Source organism: Rhinolophus sinicus, linkage group LG06 (genome assembly GCF_036562045.2).
Source record: "Rhinolophus sinicus isolate RSC01 linkage group LG06, ASM3656204v1, whole genome shotgun sequence".
In the NCBI taxonomy this organism is placed as follows: domain Eukaryota; kingdom Metazoa; phylum Chordata; class Mammalia; order Chiroptera; family Rhinolophidae; genus Rhinolophus; species Rhinolophus sinicus.
This window is the reverse complement of record NC_133756.1, coordinates 48,450,209-48,466,874: the sequence shown is the minus strand read 5'-3', so window position 1 is coordinate 48,466,874 and position 16,666 is coordinate 48,450,209. Positions and strand designations below refer to the sequence as shown.

General features: G+C 41.2%; 1 protein-coding gene across 4 annotated transcripts in view; it reads left to right on the top strand.

The window, feature by feature from the left end:
* Nucleotides 1–13,496, top strand: part of DDAH1 (dimethylarginine dimethylaminohydrolase 1) — a 231,030-nt gene extending 217,534 nt beyond the window's left edge. For all 4 annotated transcript variants that reach the window (XM_074335078.1, XM_074335076.1, XM_074335077.1 and 1 more), the window contains exons 5-6: nt 8,100–8,243; nt 10,432–13,496. In XM_074335078.1, coding sequence (XP_074191179.1) covers nt 8,100–8,243; nt 10,432–10,548 — 261 coding nt within the window. In that variant the 3' untranslated portion in view covers nt 10,549–13,496. The remainder of the gene's footprint in view (nt 1–8,099; nt 8,244–10,431) is intronic.
* The last annotated feature ends 3,170 nt before the right edge of the window (nt 13,497–16,666 follow it).

Sequence of the window (16,666 nt, the reverse complement as noted above, 5' to 3'; positions counted from 1 at the left end):
GTGTGGCCTTGACATGCTTCTTTCTCTTTCAACTCATCTTGTACGAAGAGCCGTAGGTGATTTTTTTTCTTTTTTTAATCTATGGGAAGGAGTGCAGTGCATCATCTGTAGACCATGGATTAACCTGGAAACCAACTAGTGCTTTATAAATGGAGCCTGAATGCGATAGACCAAAATGTGCTGCCCACAGTTCTCCCAGTTGCTTCGAAAATTAAGTCAGTGGGAATATGAGATTTTCTGGGTTTGGTTTTGTTTGTGTCTAGGCTTGACCGGGTAATGGCTGTACATAGCATGTTTTAAGGATCTTTGTGAGGCCCTTGAGTCACTGGGGTTCAACTTAGTAGACCTCTGGCCCAAGGCACTATCTCCGTACTGGTCCAGAAGAAATCCTGAACTTCTGGGGTAAATCAGGTCCGATCCCTGTGAAGGATGACAGTCCAGTTCTGACTACAGACATGAGAAGACTGACTATCCTGGCCCACCTTCAACAGGACACAGTAAGCAGAGATTCAGACATTGCGTAATCCTACTCCCTGTACCTGGAAAGAAGCATGCTGGTCAGACGGGACAAGAGTAATGGCTGAAAAGTCAGACAAATCCTAACTTCTATCTTGCGTTTAGAAACCGCCCCACTTATATCATGAAGAAACCAATCTTCTCTTTGGGTTCCTGGACTATTTTACTAAATCCGGAGTTATAAACTGACAGAGGAGGCCTATGTGTTCATAGACAAAGTTTTATTTCTTTTCTTCCTTTGTTTTAATGCTTTTAAGGTGCTGTGCACTCTCTAGTTCACCCCAGGTCCTCCATTCCTTACTGTCTTACATCCAAAGTCATTTGGGTTAGGACCAGAGTATATTACTGCCCTTCTGTACAGCACAGAGAAAAAGACAAACCTTGGCCTCATTGATTTTAGCCTGGTTTACTTTTAAGTAATGAACTATGTTTATATTTCTGGCCACAGACCACACCTTGCTTTTCTGAGGGAATGCAGTAGTTCATATATGTATTTGATCACAAAGGCCGTCCTATTGTGCTCCTGAGGTTCCCTATATCCTCTGCAAGGAATGAAGAAATGAATCAATGAGTTACAAACATATTTTGATCACCTGCGATATGCCAGGTGACGTACAAGAAACAAAGAGGGAAGAGTGCTCACATTTATTACACATTTAATATATGCTAGGAACTTGTGCTAAGCACTTCCCATACATGATCTGTTTCTTTCTGTTTTTTTTTCTAAGTAATTTTGAAAGTTACGCTATGGGGAATAGGTATGACATTGTCATCCCATTTTACAGCTGAGGAGATTGAGGTTCAGAGAGCTTAAGTGAATTGCTCAAGATCCAGAGTAAGTGTGTGGCAGAGCAAAGCTTCAGACCCAGACCTTTCTGACTCCAAAGCACATGCTCTGTTCACTGCATTATGCCTGGACCTGCACTCAAGGACCTAGTATTCCTTTTGAAAAGAGAGAGAAACTTGTAAAAACTCGTATTAAAATGTGCCCTAATTTTGAAAAGTCTGGGAACTTTCTAGCATTTCTCTCTACGGGATCCAGGCAGAAGGGATGCTAAACCTGAAAGACCGTTGGATTATGTATTAAATAATGTAGGTCTTAGAAAGAAGGAAACTAAAGAAATCACCCTAGGAATAGGATGGGTATCGTGTTCTGTGGTTTTAAGAATAAAGATTGACCTCCAAAACAAGTTATTTTAAGAGTGAGGTCAAAGGTTAAAGCTTGCCAGAACAGTAGATGGGATTGCAGACTGGAAACTTGAACTGTGTCCAGTCACAGCTCATAAAATACTAGTGGCTATTAAGGGATTATTAATGTGCCTTATTATGTACATTATCTTCATTAAACTTTCACAATAAGTATGAAAGACTATTATACCAATTTTATAGGTGAGGAAAACAAGAAGTAAAAAAAAAAAAAAGAAAAGATTAAATTTACCTAGTTCATAAAGGTTACAGCAGAGACTCAAACCCAGGTCTTACTCCAGTCGATGGTCTTAATGTGCCCCTTCCCACACAATAATAAATGGAAACTACTATTACTGTGTTTTGAAGCAGTCCTAAAGGAAGTCTGCATCAGATATAATTAAATAGCAATTCATAAAAGAAGAGAACAACATGGGTTTGGATTATTTTTCTCTTATATAAGGCTCTTCATTGTATTTCTGAGCATATCCGTTTTGTAAAGCGGGCCAAATTGAATATGTTGTTAATTTGCTTAGAATAGTTCATCTTTAGGAGTGTCTCTAACTTCTTTATTGTCCACATATTCTAACAGATCCAAGGTTTCTCAATCAGGGCTCTCTAACAAGAGCCCACCCCGAGGCTGATCCACTCGGTGGGCCTATCCTTTCAGAGAACAATTTAAACTAAAAAGTGCAAGAGAGATGTTCAGTCAAGTCCTGTAGCTACAACAAACTATGTTGTATCGTAATAGGATTATATATGAAAAAAGAACTCATAGTACCACAAGAGAATAAATAATAAATACCAACTGCATGCAAAAAAAAGTAGATATTAATGGTAGTAGGAGAGAAAGATCCACTTCAGCTCTGGAGGTCAAGAAAGAGAGCAATCTACTTAGGAGATCCAAGATTGTGGAGTAGATAAAAACTGTGCCTGCTTCCTTCCATGAACACATTAAAATTGCAACTAGATTATAGAACAATCAACCTGTAGAACCATCTGAAGCCTGGCCAAACAGAAGGTTTATAACTAAGGATATAAGAATAAGCCACATCGAGACTGGTAGGAGGGGTGGAGACACAAAACGGGCTGGCCCCAAATTCCATGTGGTGGTTGAGAACCAGGAGGGGAATCTCAGGCCGGTGTGAGAGACCCCAGCCACACACCAGCCTCCCCAGCCCAGAGTACTGGTGCCAGGAAGAGGAGCCCCCACAACAACTGGGAGTGAAAAACAGCGGGGATTCCAAACATCCAGGTGAGATGGAAGGCTGAAGGAAACAGAGATGCCCTCTTAAACAGCCCACACACAGATTCACTTGCTCTCAGCCATTCAACTTGGGCTGCAGCAGAGGGACAGTAACTCTGGCACATTGGAGGCACACAGGGGGCAGACTGAGGGGTGTGGCTTTGGGGCAGAGCTGGAGGGCAGTCACCATTTTTCCTGTGTGGAGCCCTCCTCTGGTGCAGCCGGCAGATGGGCACCATCTTTTTTGTGTTGAGCTCCCCCCTCCAGCCAAATCGGAATCTGATTGGCCTGGTAAGCTCCTCTCCCTCCATCCTGCTGACTCACTGAGATCCCTCTCCACCCAACTTGCCTAACCCAGAGGCACTTTGAGAACAGCCAGCCCCGCCCACATTGCACTCTTTCTTGAAAAACTATTGGAGTCCAAAGGACCCAGGTGGATGACAGCTGCCTTCGGTGTGCTCTGAGACTTTTGCTGAGTAGCTCCAGGCTCAGCACTGGCACAAAACCAGAGTCTACATTAACTTGTTCACCACAACTCTTCCCACTGTAGTGACTGAAACCCTGCCTCACCCAACTTGTATACCACTTGAGGCTTTATCAGAGTTGAACCATAAGGGATCCAGCAGGTGGCAGCAGACCTTGTGGTGTCCTGGCTATTTGTGGAGCTACCCCAGGCTCAGTACTGTTGGCAGCCATCCTCGGTTTGCAGCACGGCATCTCCCAAGTGCCTCCAACTTTAGCATAGGCAGCCAAAAACCGTGGATCACTTTGTAGCTCCTACCACGTAGTCCCTGACCAGTAACAAGCAGTGGCTGACCTGGGCCTGCACCAGAGCCCCTCCCAAGAGGCCCCAGAACCAATATACTTGGAGGTTGGCTTCAGACCACAGCAGAACAGCACCCAATTAACCCCACAATTGGCACACCCAATGGGTGGTCTCAACAGACAGCAGAGCCCACTGGGGTGAATCCCACTCAGTGGGGTAAACCCACCGCACAGCAGCCTATAAACTGTGGATGTGGCAAAACCCCACAGCCAATCAGCCTATATCACCCACTGATGTGCCAGTAGCAACCAAGGCTCAACTATAACATGAGGGCACACACAACCCACACAAGGGACACTCCTGGAGCCCCAAAGCAGGTGACCAGGGAGACTGTGCCAGGGCCCCGCAGGGCATCTACTACATAAGTCCACCGGCGAAGATTGGGAGACATAGCAGATCTACCCAATACATAGAAACAAACAGGCAGCTAAAATGAGACAACTCCAGAAAAAAATCAACAAAATGGAAGCAAGCACCCTACCAGAGACAGAGTTCAAAACAATAGTTATAAGGATGCTTAAGGAACTTAAACTTCAACGAAGAGGTAGTAAGCATTAAAAAGGACATAGAAACCATGAAAGAGAGCCAGTCAGAAGTGGAGAATACAATAATTGAAATGAAGAATATACTAGAAGGAATCACCAGCAGACCGGATGAAGCACAGGATCAAATCAGCAATTTAGAAGATAAGGTAGCAGAAAACACCCAATGGGAACAACAAAAAGAAAAAAGAATCCCAAAAAATGAGGCAAATTTAAGAGACCTCTGGGACAACATCAAGCATAACAACATTCGCATCATAGGAGTACCAGAAGGAGAAGAGAGAAAGCAAGGTATTAAGAACCTATTTGAAGAAATAATGACTGAAAACTTTCCTAACCTGGCAAAGGAAATAGACATACAAATCAAGGAAGTGCAGAGAGTCCGAAACAAGATGAACCCAAACAGGCCCACACCAAGACACATCATAATAAAAATGGCAAAGGTTAAAGACAAAGAGAATCCTAAAAGCAGCAACAGAAAGGCAACGAGTAACTTATAAGGGAGCTCACGTAAGATTGTCAGCTGATTTCTCAGTGGTAACTTTTGCAGGTCAGAAAGGATTGGCACAAAATGTTCAATGTGATGAAAAACAAGGGCCTACAACCAAGATTACTCAGAAAAGCTATCATTGAGAATTGAAGGGCAGATAAAGAACTTCCCAGACACGAAAAAGCTAAAGGAATTCATCACCACCAAACCAGTATTACAAGGAACATTTGAGGGGCTACTTTAAGTTGGAAAAGAAAAGATCAAAATTATGAATAATAAAATGGCAATAGCTACACATCTATCAACAGTTACTTTCAATGTAAATGGATTAAATGCTCCACTCAAAAGACATAGGAGGGCTAAATGGAAAACAAAATCCTTACCTATGCTGCCTATAAGAGAATCACTTCAGAGTGAAAGACACACACAGACAGAGTGCAAAGGGATGGAAAAAGATATTTCATGAAAATGGAAATGAAAAGAAAAACAAAAAAAGCTGGGGTAGCAATATTTATACTAGACAAAATAGACTTTAAAACAAAGGCTATAACAAGAGACAAAGAAGGACCCAGTAATCCCACTTCAGGGTATTTATATGAAGAAACCCAAATGCTACTTTGAGGGGATATGTGCATCCATCTGTTCATTGCAGCATTGTTTACAAAGGTCAAGATGTGAAGGCAGCTTGGGTGTCTGTTGATGGATGAATGGATAGAGAGGAGGTGGTACATGTATACAATGGAATACTGCTCAGTCATGAAAGGGAATGGGTTCTTGCCATCTGCAGCAGCATGGATGGGCCTGGAGGATACTGTGCTGAGTAGAGAGACAGATGTAATGTGATTTTACTTACATATGGAATCTAAAGAACAAAATAAAACAAAAACAAACTCATAGATACAGAGAACATGTTGATGGTTGCCAAATAGAGGGAGTTTGGGGGGGGGGGAGGGATTAAACAGTACAAATTGGTTGTTACAGAGTAGTTATGGGGATATAGGGTACAGCATAAGGAATATAGTCAATAATATTGTAATAACTATGTATGGCACAGATGGGTACGAGATTTGTTGGGGTGATAGGTGGGACGGAATTGGGGAGCAGGGTGAAAAAAGTGAGGGATTAAGAAGTACAAACTGGTAGTTACAAAATAGTCATGGGGATGTAAGTAAAGCACATAGTATATAGTCAATAATATGGTAACAACTGTGTATAGTGCCAAGTACTAGACTGTACTAGACTAGTACCTGACTAGTACTAGACTAGTCAGGGGGATCACTTCTTATAAAAATGTGTAACCACTATGCTGTATACCTGAAATTAATATAAAATAATATTGAATGTCAACTGTAATTGAAAATTTTTAAAAAGGGGGGAAAAGGTGAGGGGAATAGAGGTCCAAATTTCCAGGTAGAAAACAAATAAGTGATGGGGGTGTAATGTACAGCAGGGGGAATATAGTCAATAATATTGTGACAGCATAATACAGTGTCAGGTGGTTGCTGGACTTATGGTGATCACTTCTTTAAGTATATAAATGTTGAATAACTATTGTGTATATCTGAAACTAATATAATATTGCATGTTAGCTATATTTTAATAAAAAATCTAAAAAGAGAGAGAGAGAGAGAGCAAAGTGAGATGATTAATAAAGAAGGTTTTGAGTTGCACAGACCTGGGTTTCAAATCACCTCTTTGACCTTGAGCAAGTTATTTGACCTTTGTCAGTCCAGTTTCTTCATCTATAAAATGGAGATTTTGACATGAGATAATAAACCTAAAATAGTAACATAGTGTCCTGCTTATTCTTATTGTAATTATCTGTCAGTTTCCTCCATTAGACTGCGACCTCTTCAAAAACTAGATCTCTGTGCTGCTCACCTTTGTGTCTCCCAGCCTTTGATAAAGTGCTGAAGCTCATGCCCATTCCTGATGTTTCCTTCTCTCCGAAGGCTATTCCATGATCAGATTACTCTGGGCCTCTCTCGGCCCTTGGCATAGCCCATACTAGGAGAAGTGAATGGTTTCCCTGACTGGTGAGTCAGGAAGGGCTTATTCCATACCATTCTTCACGATCACTTGGAAGAGTCTCTTCCACTGTCCCACACCACAAATCTAACTGCCCAATGCTGCCACAACTGAATGGGAAGTCTACCTATTTCTGGGATCTAGCAATATGAAGCACATTTTCACAAAAATATTGAAAGGTGAAGGGACACCTGGCTGGGAAGGTAGATCAGAACCAGATTATGGGAAAAGCTGTGTTATACCTCCATTACATGACATTTAGGCTGATTCCTTACAATATATGAATATTGATAAAGAATGGAAAGAGTCTACATGACTAAACCTAAAACAATACTTCCTTTGCTTTTGATGTTTGGATTTTTTTTTTATGTGTGTGGTTTAGAGAGAGGGTTATTTGGGGGGATTTGTTTTGATTGTGTTGAAGAGGTGAGGATGAGGTATCAATATTTTAAATTTTGTGCATGGTTGTTTTTGGTGTTATTTTTAAAGTTATTTTATATTAAGGTACTAATAAACCCATTATTTGATTAATAGACCCGCTAAAGCAGTTTTTATCTAAGTGTGGTCCAGGAGTCTGTCTGAGAATTACCTGGAGGGCTTTTAGAATGCAAATTTCAATGCCTCACCTCAAATCTGCCAAACCGGAATCAGGTGGCATGGGGTGAAGCCCCTTGAGTTTAACATTCTCTCCAGGTGATTTTTATGGGCATTGTATTAATGGCATAACCTGCCAACAGACAGGTGAATTGAATTCAATTTAAATGTTCATAGAAGAGGAAACTATGTTTGCATGTATATAGTTATTGCTAAATTAGATTATTGACCATTCTGATTACTGTCAGTCTTTTTTTGTTTTTTGTTTGTTTTTTTGGTGTTTTTTCTTTTGTGATGGTCTTTTTTCATACAGACTAAGTCAACCCTGCTTACGCAGCCAAGGATATCATCAAAACCCCAGCTGGGCCTTTGAGATAGTATGTGGCCATTTTGTGTCTTACTGATAGGTCTTATGGACAAAAACTAGAAAAATTATACACCACCCACTTTTAACAGAACAAGAAGGCCCCTTGCAATTCTTCCAAAGAATCACAGCTTCTTCAGGTTTTCCACTTCTGGTTCTAAGTGACTATCTCTAGAAAATGGGAACTTCACCACAGGAGAGTTCATGGGCATTGGCTGCAACCTTGTATTATTCCAGCGCATTGACTTCCTTCTGCTTGAAAGTGTGAGAAGGCACTCTGCTTAAGCCTGCTGTGTTTCTATTTATAGATCATGCAACAAATGAGTGACCACCGCTACGACAAACTCACTGTGCCTGATGACGTGGCTGCAAACTGTATATATCTAAATATCCCTAGCAAAGGCCACGTCTTGCTGCACCGAACCCCAGAAGAATATCCAGAAAGTGCAAAGGTAAAATGCCATCCCTCCTGGCCACTGCAGTTAGGGAGGCCTCCCTGATAGTCGTGCTGCCTGGGGATATTTTCATGATGGAGTGACAACTAACCGGGGCTTCCTTTTCCTCTGCACATATCGATTTATTAGGAAAGCAGAAAGGACACTATAATTTCGGGCACAAGGAGAGTTTATTTAACTCATTGATGTCACTGGTCACTAATGCATGCACAGTAATGGAGATGGTCTTGTCTGCTATTCAGAGCTTTTCACATCAGTCCTTGTGCTCAAGCTCTGATCAAATATCCTTCCCCACACTCAGATACTCATTAAGCATAGAGACCTACGATTAGATGGTCAGCTGTGTCATTGCTGTCTGACAAATCTGAGCTGCCCCTCCTCAGAGGGTCATTTGATTCTCAAAGCATAGACGTATGAATGACCCAAAGTGGTGGGTGCTCATTGTCAGGGCTGCAAAAAGAAGGGGCTGCACATCTTATGCAGCATAACAAGCATTAAAAAAAATACTTTGTCGAAAGGATAGAGCAGGAAGAAATAGAGTACACTTGGAATCAAGTGTCCCTCTGAGAGTCTGCGTTTGGAACCCAACAAGGGGATTGTCCCTAGATAAGGAGTTCTTTCCTGGTCTAACCAAATTTTTCTGGTCTTCAGAGCGCTCTGCCAGTCTCATCTGTGTACTCTAGTAATTTCAACTGAATCCCACCAAGCAGGTAAAACAGTGCTCCTCCACAGATCCTTCAAGTGTCCCTATCTTTTAATCATTTCAGCATCTTCATCTCTGCCCAAAGGGACAAGATAATTATACTAAGTATTATAGGCGAGCCTTTAGTAACCATTGATCTTATTTGTTTTACATCTTAAGCTTTAAAAATTTTAGATACTTTATGCCACCATTTAAAAGTGCAATACTGTGTAATTTCTAGGCTTACCTCTTAGCAGGTAAAAAGAGAATGGTAGGGGGAGCCATAGGTAATTTCTATTAACATGGCTGAAAGTGTGAACCTGAGAAAAATATAGGACTCCTGACCCCAGACTGCGCTTAACCAGCGCTTGATAAATAATGGGCGTCATACTTTAATATGCATCAGGGTTGTTTAAAAATACAGGTTACTGGACCCCCACCCTAGATATCTGTGATATCGGCAAGCACTCGTGTCACAGAATTCATGTGGAGTCTCACAGCTCTGGATGCTTCATGCCTGTCCAACCACATTGATCATCTGACAAGCAGATGCTCATTAACTGCTTCTGAATTCAACCCCGTGTCATCACCGAAAATGGTAACCTCCATGTTTACCGAGGGCTTCCCCTGTGCCAGGCGCTGTGCCAGGCATGCTACATGCATTATCTTATTGATTCCTTACAGCAGCCCTGTGAGGGCACCATTTTTATTCCAGTCTTTCAGAGAAGTAATCCGAGGCTCAGAGGGGTATCACTTGACTGAAGTCACACTTTAGGTAGTAAGTTGACAGCACCGGGTTTGGAACCCAACTCTGTCCAGCGCCAGTGCTCTTAAACGCCATAGTGAATTTTAAGGAACACAATGCTTCCTAAAGAAGAATGGTAGATTATTTTTAGGCAGTGTGTTTTCAAGTGATTTTGTTTTTTTTTAAATGTGCTTTGTTTGATCATCGGGGAAAAAAATCTGTGGGTCTTTAGTTTGAAGTGTTGACACATGCTTTCTATGAGTGTCAGAAGATGCTATAAAATTCACACCTGTGGTTTAAAAGCAGTTTGGCCTGAAATGCTTCACTTAAATTATATTTTGTCAAGTTTTTCCCAGTGGCGTTGGTAAGGAAAGAAACATTAAAGTATACTTGAAAGGGTTATAAAGTGTGGGGAGAGAGTAATATTCAGACTGAAAACATGGCCACCGCCTTTCATGTATCACTTAATCTACCAATGACAACAGCACAGGAAAGGCACATTTACCAACCACATTTTTGACACATCTTGGCTTTGAGGTTAAAGCACAGAGCTAGTGGTTAACCAACGTTCCTTGCTCTATGGGGTATGGCTGTGAGCATGTGTGTGGTCTAGATTGCCATGCACATCTTGGGGTTAAATGGGTTGAAAAGCCTACATTCACAACCAAATTAATTCTCTACCCCAGGTGGGGAGCAGGTGGTAAGACAGAAGCAGAAGCATAATCCTCCTCGCTCCCTTTCCTTGACCCCTCCTCTAGGTTTATGAAAAGCTGAAGGACCATATGCTGATTCCTGTGAGCGTCTCTGAACTGGAAAAGGTGGACGGGCTGCTCACCTGCTGCTCGATTTTAATTAACAAGAAGGCAGACTCCTGAGTTGCAGTCCCTCCCTGCAGCTGGCAATACTGCACTCACAGCCAACAGCTGTCCCCACTCCTGTCGTTTTCATTGACAATCTACTGTGCCACTGTGCTACTAACTCTGGTTTACAAAAGTTTAATTTTGAGTGTAATTGCTTTGTTCTGCACCCTCCTTCTCTCCCCTCACGGTGGTACCGAAGCTGTGGATTTGCTAAATGAATTAAGCAACCTAGAAAATATAGAGCTAATGAATTATTGAAATGTGATTAATGATTGTAAGGAAACACTCATTTAGTGTTTGTTATCAATGTGAAAATCATGTAGTTGCCAACATATGCCGAAGAATGTTTTCTTGATCAATCAGATAAGCTGGGTTTTGGGGGGGGGGGTTCTTTATAGCATTAATCATTTTTGCTTCCTATGAAATTCCCTGGTCCATGGATTCTTTTCCATTCCCCTTCTTTCTTGCGAACTCGAAAAACTTTTTTTCCAGTTACTTTCTTTTGCTTTTCCCATTTCTATCAGAATCACCTTGACCTTGGGAAAAATCAGGGGTCTTGCCTTCTGGATGCCTTCCTACAGGTTTGTCCTGTCCACCATCTATCTCTTCTGCCTCATGGCTACATCTTCTGCTACACCCCAACTCTCCCCCAGAGGGACAAACAGGCCCCTCAGCAGAACTGTGACCAAAATCAGAGCCGCTGTTTGGGGGAGAGCTTACCGCACAGAGACACATCCTGACAGTGTTTCCCCAGAAATCTAAATTCCAGAAGAAGTAGGGCATCACACCGAGGAAGGGAAATTCAGCACCAGATCGTTGCTAGGGGATTGTAGATCAAGAAACTTGGAAACACCCCGTGGCTCAACAAAAAGTCTTTAAGTCACATTCCATGAATTTTTGTTTCATTATTGTCCATATACAGACCTTAGGGAATTGTCTCATTTTTTTTCCTCAGCTCATTTCTGTTCCTCCTGTTGTGACTCATCCTATTTCTAGCCTTCTACCCCCAGCAATTATCCTAGCCTAGTAAAGTTATTTCTTTCAAAAGAGACATCATGTCTAAAAATGATTGTTGATGGTCTAGTGTGAGCCAGATGGAAGTTCCGGAAGTGATTGGCCTGGTGCTTGCGACCAACTGTTGACAATGGACAATTTTACCTTGAAATACCCATGAATACTTACTATGGAATTCAATTTAAAACTTCTTTCCGCTCTAGCCTTCAAATTGCACAACCTTAAAATGACACGAATTTCTTACATAGAACAATGCCCCAGTGAAGGGAGAGGTCATTGTCTTTTATTTAAACCTGGAAGAATCAGCCTTTTAGCAGGCGAGGGAAATGGTACTTTCCAAGGAATGGTGACTGATTCGGGCATGTTATCGAACTTCCCAGTCATCCCCACCTTTCCTGTATTGCCTGTAGGTTGTTTAAGAGTGAGAATCAGGGAGATTAAGAAATACTACTTCAAGTCTTGCTCTGCTCAACTATGTGTAAGTAATCAAACATTCCTTATTTTTGATGATCAAGAGAGAATTACCTTCAGTTCCTCTCCCCCTTAGTAAATGGAAGTGGTAAACCTCTCAGAAAACCAATACATCCTTAACCACTCTCTGTCTTTTTCATTTATTTGATGATTTTTTGCCAGAATTTGAAGAAATTCCCTCTCCTACACCTCTTCCTTGTTGCTTAACTTTAAAATTTATTTCACATGCAAATATCTAGTTATATGCATTCCTATGAATAAACCATATCTTGGTCAATGTCATATTTCCAACTATTTTACCATGGGTGAGTAATATGTTTTTACCAGAGAGAGAATAAATGTTACCCACATGCCCACGTTAATAAAGAAAAATTGTCCTTAGCGTTTACAGTTACCCCTTGGGGTTAAATATGGCCTCATATGGGCAAAAGCAGAAGTCCCCTTACAAGAGCTCAACATCTCAAAAACAACCACGAGAGAGCTAACCCAATCCACTGGTTTGGGCTTAATCCACATGGGCATATAATTGTCCATGTCTTTACTTCTATCATCCCAAATTAAAGAACTATTTGTTCTCTATTATGTTTAGTCAATTGCAAGTGAATAGATTTTTTTTTTAGTAATTTTTTTCTACAGAAAGCTGTTTTTCACTTTTCCTTTGCTTCTTTCCCTCTTTGTCTCAAGAAATCACTTAGAATCTGTGTGCCTCTTCTAAGAATCTTACTCTGCATCGCTGTGTCTCGGACTAGGCTGGTTTCTTTGGACTCCCTATGTGATATGACGATGTGAAAATCTAAAATATTCGCAGCACAGTAAGATGACTTCTTGGGTGTTCTCATCAGCGTAATGTCATCTTTGAAGAGGAACGATAACCTGGTACATAGGTTCCCCTCTCGTCCGTTGTGATTTATAAGGATAGATAAATAACAAAAACTGCTTTTTGATGTTATAAAGACATTAGTAATTGTATTTCAGTAAGTAAAAGTTGAATTACTTGATCAGTCAGTATGATTCAATTTAATAAGGACAATATAGAGAAGGTACATTATTTAGCATCATTCCTTCAACTATGATGGATTGCTATAGAAATCAATAGGTAGATCTCACTAACGTGTATTGATTGTTCTTTTAATCTACAGTGAACAGATTTCTGATGCCATCTCTTCATCTCTAAGGGGAGAAGATAGTCTATAGATTAATACTGTGACTTATCTAGAGTTGCATGTTAGTCTTTGTAATTATTTACTCTTTAACGGTCTACAGAACTCAGACTTAATTTCCACATGGTGTTAGGTTTGTGCATTTTATTTTCCTGACCATCTTGTTCCAACTAATGTATGGTGATACACTCTGTGCCAAAACCAGTAATGCCTTTCGTGGCCCTTTAGTCCAGAGAAGTCCTGCACTGATGTTAATCTCTTGCTGTCCTGATCCTGCAAGTACGCCAATCACGATGGAATAAAGTGTGTTATACTGTGTTCAACGGTGTCTGTCTCTCTTTTTTTTAACAGAAATTGCTGTGGTGAATCAAGCCATCATTTCTTTACTATCAGAGATGGAAGTTTTCTCTCTTCTATGAGCTATGGGATTAGAAACACTGTACCTGTAAATCAACTACCATCAGTAGCTTAGATTAAAATGATAGTGAAAGAGATACTTTATACTTCAGGCACTTAAAAAGTTTGCATACTCCCCATGTTGGGGCAGGAGATCTTTGATTTCACACGTGCTCCTCCTTAAAAAGGCTTCCTTCTTCCCTTGACTGTTAACTCTGGTCAGTACATTATATGGCTCAGTTATGGAGGCAATTGAACAATTTTTTTCTTCACTCATACAAGACTTTGTTTTTTTGTTTCTGTTTGTTTTACAGTGAGCATCTTTTAGGAAATTTGAAGATTTTTTTTAATCAGACTCTTATTTTCAACATTTCCACGCTGAAAGTAGCATTGTTTTCTTTTTCTGATTGTAAAAATAACTGTTCAGTGTAAAAATAAAATTCAGACACTACAAAGAAACTATAAAAACAAAATTAAAGAAAACATTACCCAAAATCTTATCACCTAGAGATGGCTACTATTAACATCTTAGAGAATATCCACACCTCTGTGAATAGCTATGGCTATAAATGTGGAATAATTCTACGTAATCATGCTATTCCACAGCCGGCTTCCTCCACTTAGCAATATATTCGGGCATCTGTCCATGTCAATAAATATAGAGCTACATCATCAATTTTAACAGCCCTGCATATTCCATGATGCTGTTGTTGATGGGTCTCTAGTTTATGGGGAGTGTTAGCTCACAGACGTTGGGTGTGCCCACACTGCTAATAGCTGGGCGTCTTCGAGCTATCAGAAATCTGTTGTCTACAAGGCTTTACACACACCCAGAGTTCGTTCAACCTGGTGCCTTCTTATCATAATGGAACGGTGCATACAAAGGCTCACCAGAAGCACAGAGCAGCACTCACATTCCTTGGAGAGGTCACTGATTTAATCCCACCTTCTCAGTTGATGTTGCACTGATTAGTTCTGCCTTATTTAGGTTGGTGTTGATAAGGGTGATGAAGCTGAAAGAAAAAAAAAATGCCAACAGCCAGCTGTGCAAACCTGCTGTGGACCCCAGTACCCAAAGGAACCCTCCTCCTAAGTGCCTGAGTGCTCTTCAGAGAGAAGAGAGACACATTTTAAAGGAAGTGTTGGCAGGGATTCCCTCACCCACCAGATAAGAATGAGAAAAATCCCCCCTCGCAATGAGCTGCAGATTCTGGAAATGGGAGTTTTACTGAGTGAAGAATTCTGGCCAACAGTAGTTTTAGATAAGTGAGCACATATTTAACATACCCACACTCTGCCAGGCTCCAGGAACAGGCCCTGTCTTTCAAGAGCTGCCAGTCTGGGTGGGGCAGGGAAGGACAACGACACATGTGCACGAATGATTATGACACAGCAGAAGGTAGGGTAGAAACTAAAAAGAACAGTATTGTGGTAGTTCCCAAGCAGGGGAGACCACACAGAAGAGTCAGGTTTAAAAAAAGAAAAGAAGAGTCAGGTTTGATGTGAGATTGGAAGGGCAGCTCTGCCTTCAACAGGCCGAGAGGGGAGTGCAGGCATTCAAGGCTGAGGGAATGACATGAACAAAGGCATGGAAGTGGGAGAGCACAGGGTGACCTTCCAAAGCACCTACTGTGTGCCAGTTAACTCGGTAGGCGCTGTGGATACAGTGGTGACAGTCCCTGCTTGCCTGGAATTTACATCCAAATAGGAAGACAGTTATGAGACAAGTTACTGCAAGTGTGATGAACACGATGACAGAATGAGGTGCTCAGAGCAGATGGTAGGGGCAAGCAAGTGGGTTGGTTTGGCTGAATCATGGGAAAATATAAGCGCATAGTGAGATCATGTAGATTGGAGTGTGAGGGCCTTGCCTGTTAAGGTAGATTGAATTTGGCAGTCTGTGAGGATCCCCTGAAGATTTGTGGGTCAGCGAGTGATGTCACTGGGCTTGCTGTGGCAGCATTGTATTGGATGAATGGGAACTGAGACTGGCGTTTCTCTAAGTTTAATTTCTCCAAGTTTAATGTGTCAGTTAAACATCTCTTCTCATCATCAAAATGGAGCCTGAAAGCTGGGCAATTAACTCTCTCTGTTTTCTCTCCTGACAAACAGATTAATAACACCTTCCCCTCCTCCAATGGGACATTTTCAACACAAATGAGGTAAAAGGATTGAAAGGTTCTTTGGAAGAAAGGTATAATGTAAATATCATTATCATCATCATTATCCTCATTAACTCCTATCATATTGAGTCTGGATCCCATCAAAATGTCACCTTCTATTTGAAACATCAATCACCTACTCCAGAAATAACTCAGGATTTTCATCATTGATGCCTCTAAGCTGGCCTGACAGCTTCCATGGCAAATTCACAGGTTCCCTTGGTAGCCGACACAGCTGCTCCAAAAACACTTCCGTTAGGCAACTGTTTGCAATTTGGAATGTTTCCCACTTCCCTTCCCCCTCCAAACACTCATTTCTAACTCAGTGAAAGTTGGGCCACTTACAGCATGAGATAACGGATTATCAGCCTTTTAGAAATTGTAAGTACCAAATATGTTACTATCGCTATAAATAAATACAAGATCCAAACCAGTGTGCCAGCTAACCACTTGGTAAAATATAGCCTCGGCTGGCTTGTGACATGATGGGTCCCTCGGTCTTGGGAAGCCCCTTCTTTTTATAAACAGAAGATTTAGTCATTTGGCTATGAGTAAATACAAAGAGCAAGCGTGGGTGAATTAACACAGACCTAAGAAGGTAGTTTGCTTTTTCATGTGTTTAAACCTTTTACAAATATATTTTTTAAAGCTCCTGCTCATGGGCAAGGAAGCGTATTAATTAGCTCAGACTTGGGACAACTCAAAATTTAAAATTTAAATTAGGATACCATGTGCTATGTGTTGAAATTCCCACTACTCTGTAATGGTACAAAAACTCTGCATACTTCAGGGATGGACGGTTAGCTCAGTTGCTAGAGCGTGGTGCTGATAACACCAAGGTTGCTGGTTCGATCCCCACATGGGCCACTGTGAGCTGCGTCCTCCTTAAAAAAAACAACAACACTCTGCATACTTCACACTGATGGAAAA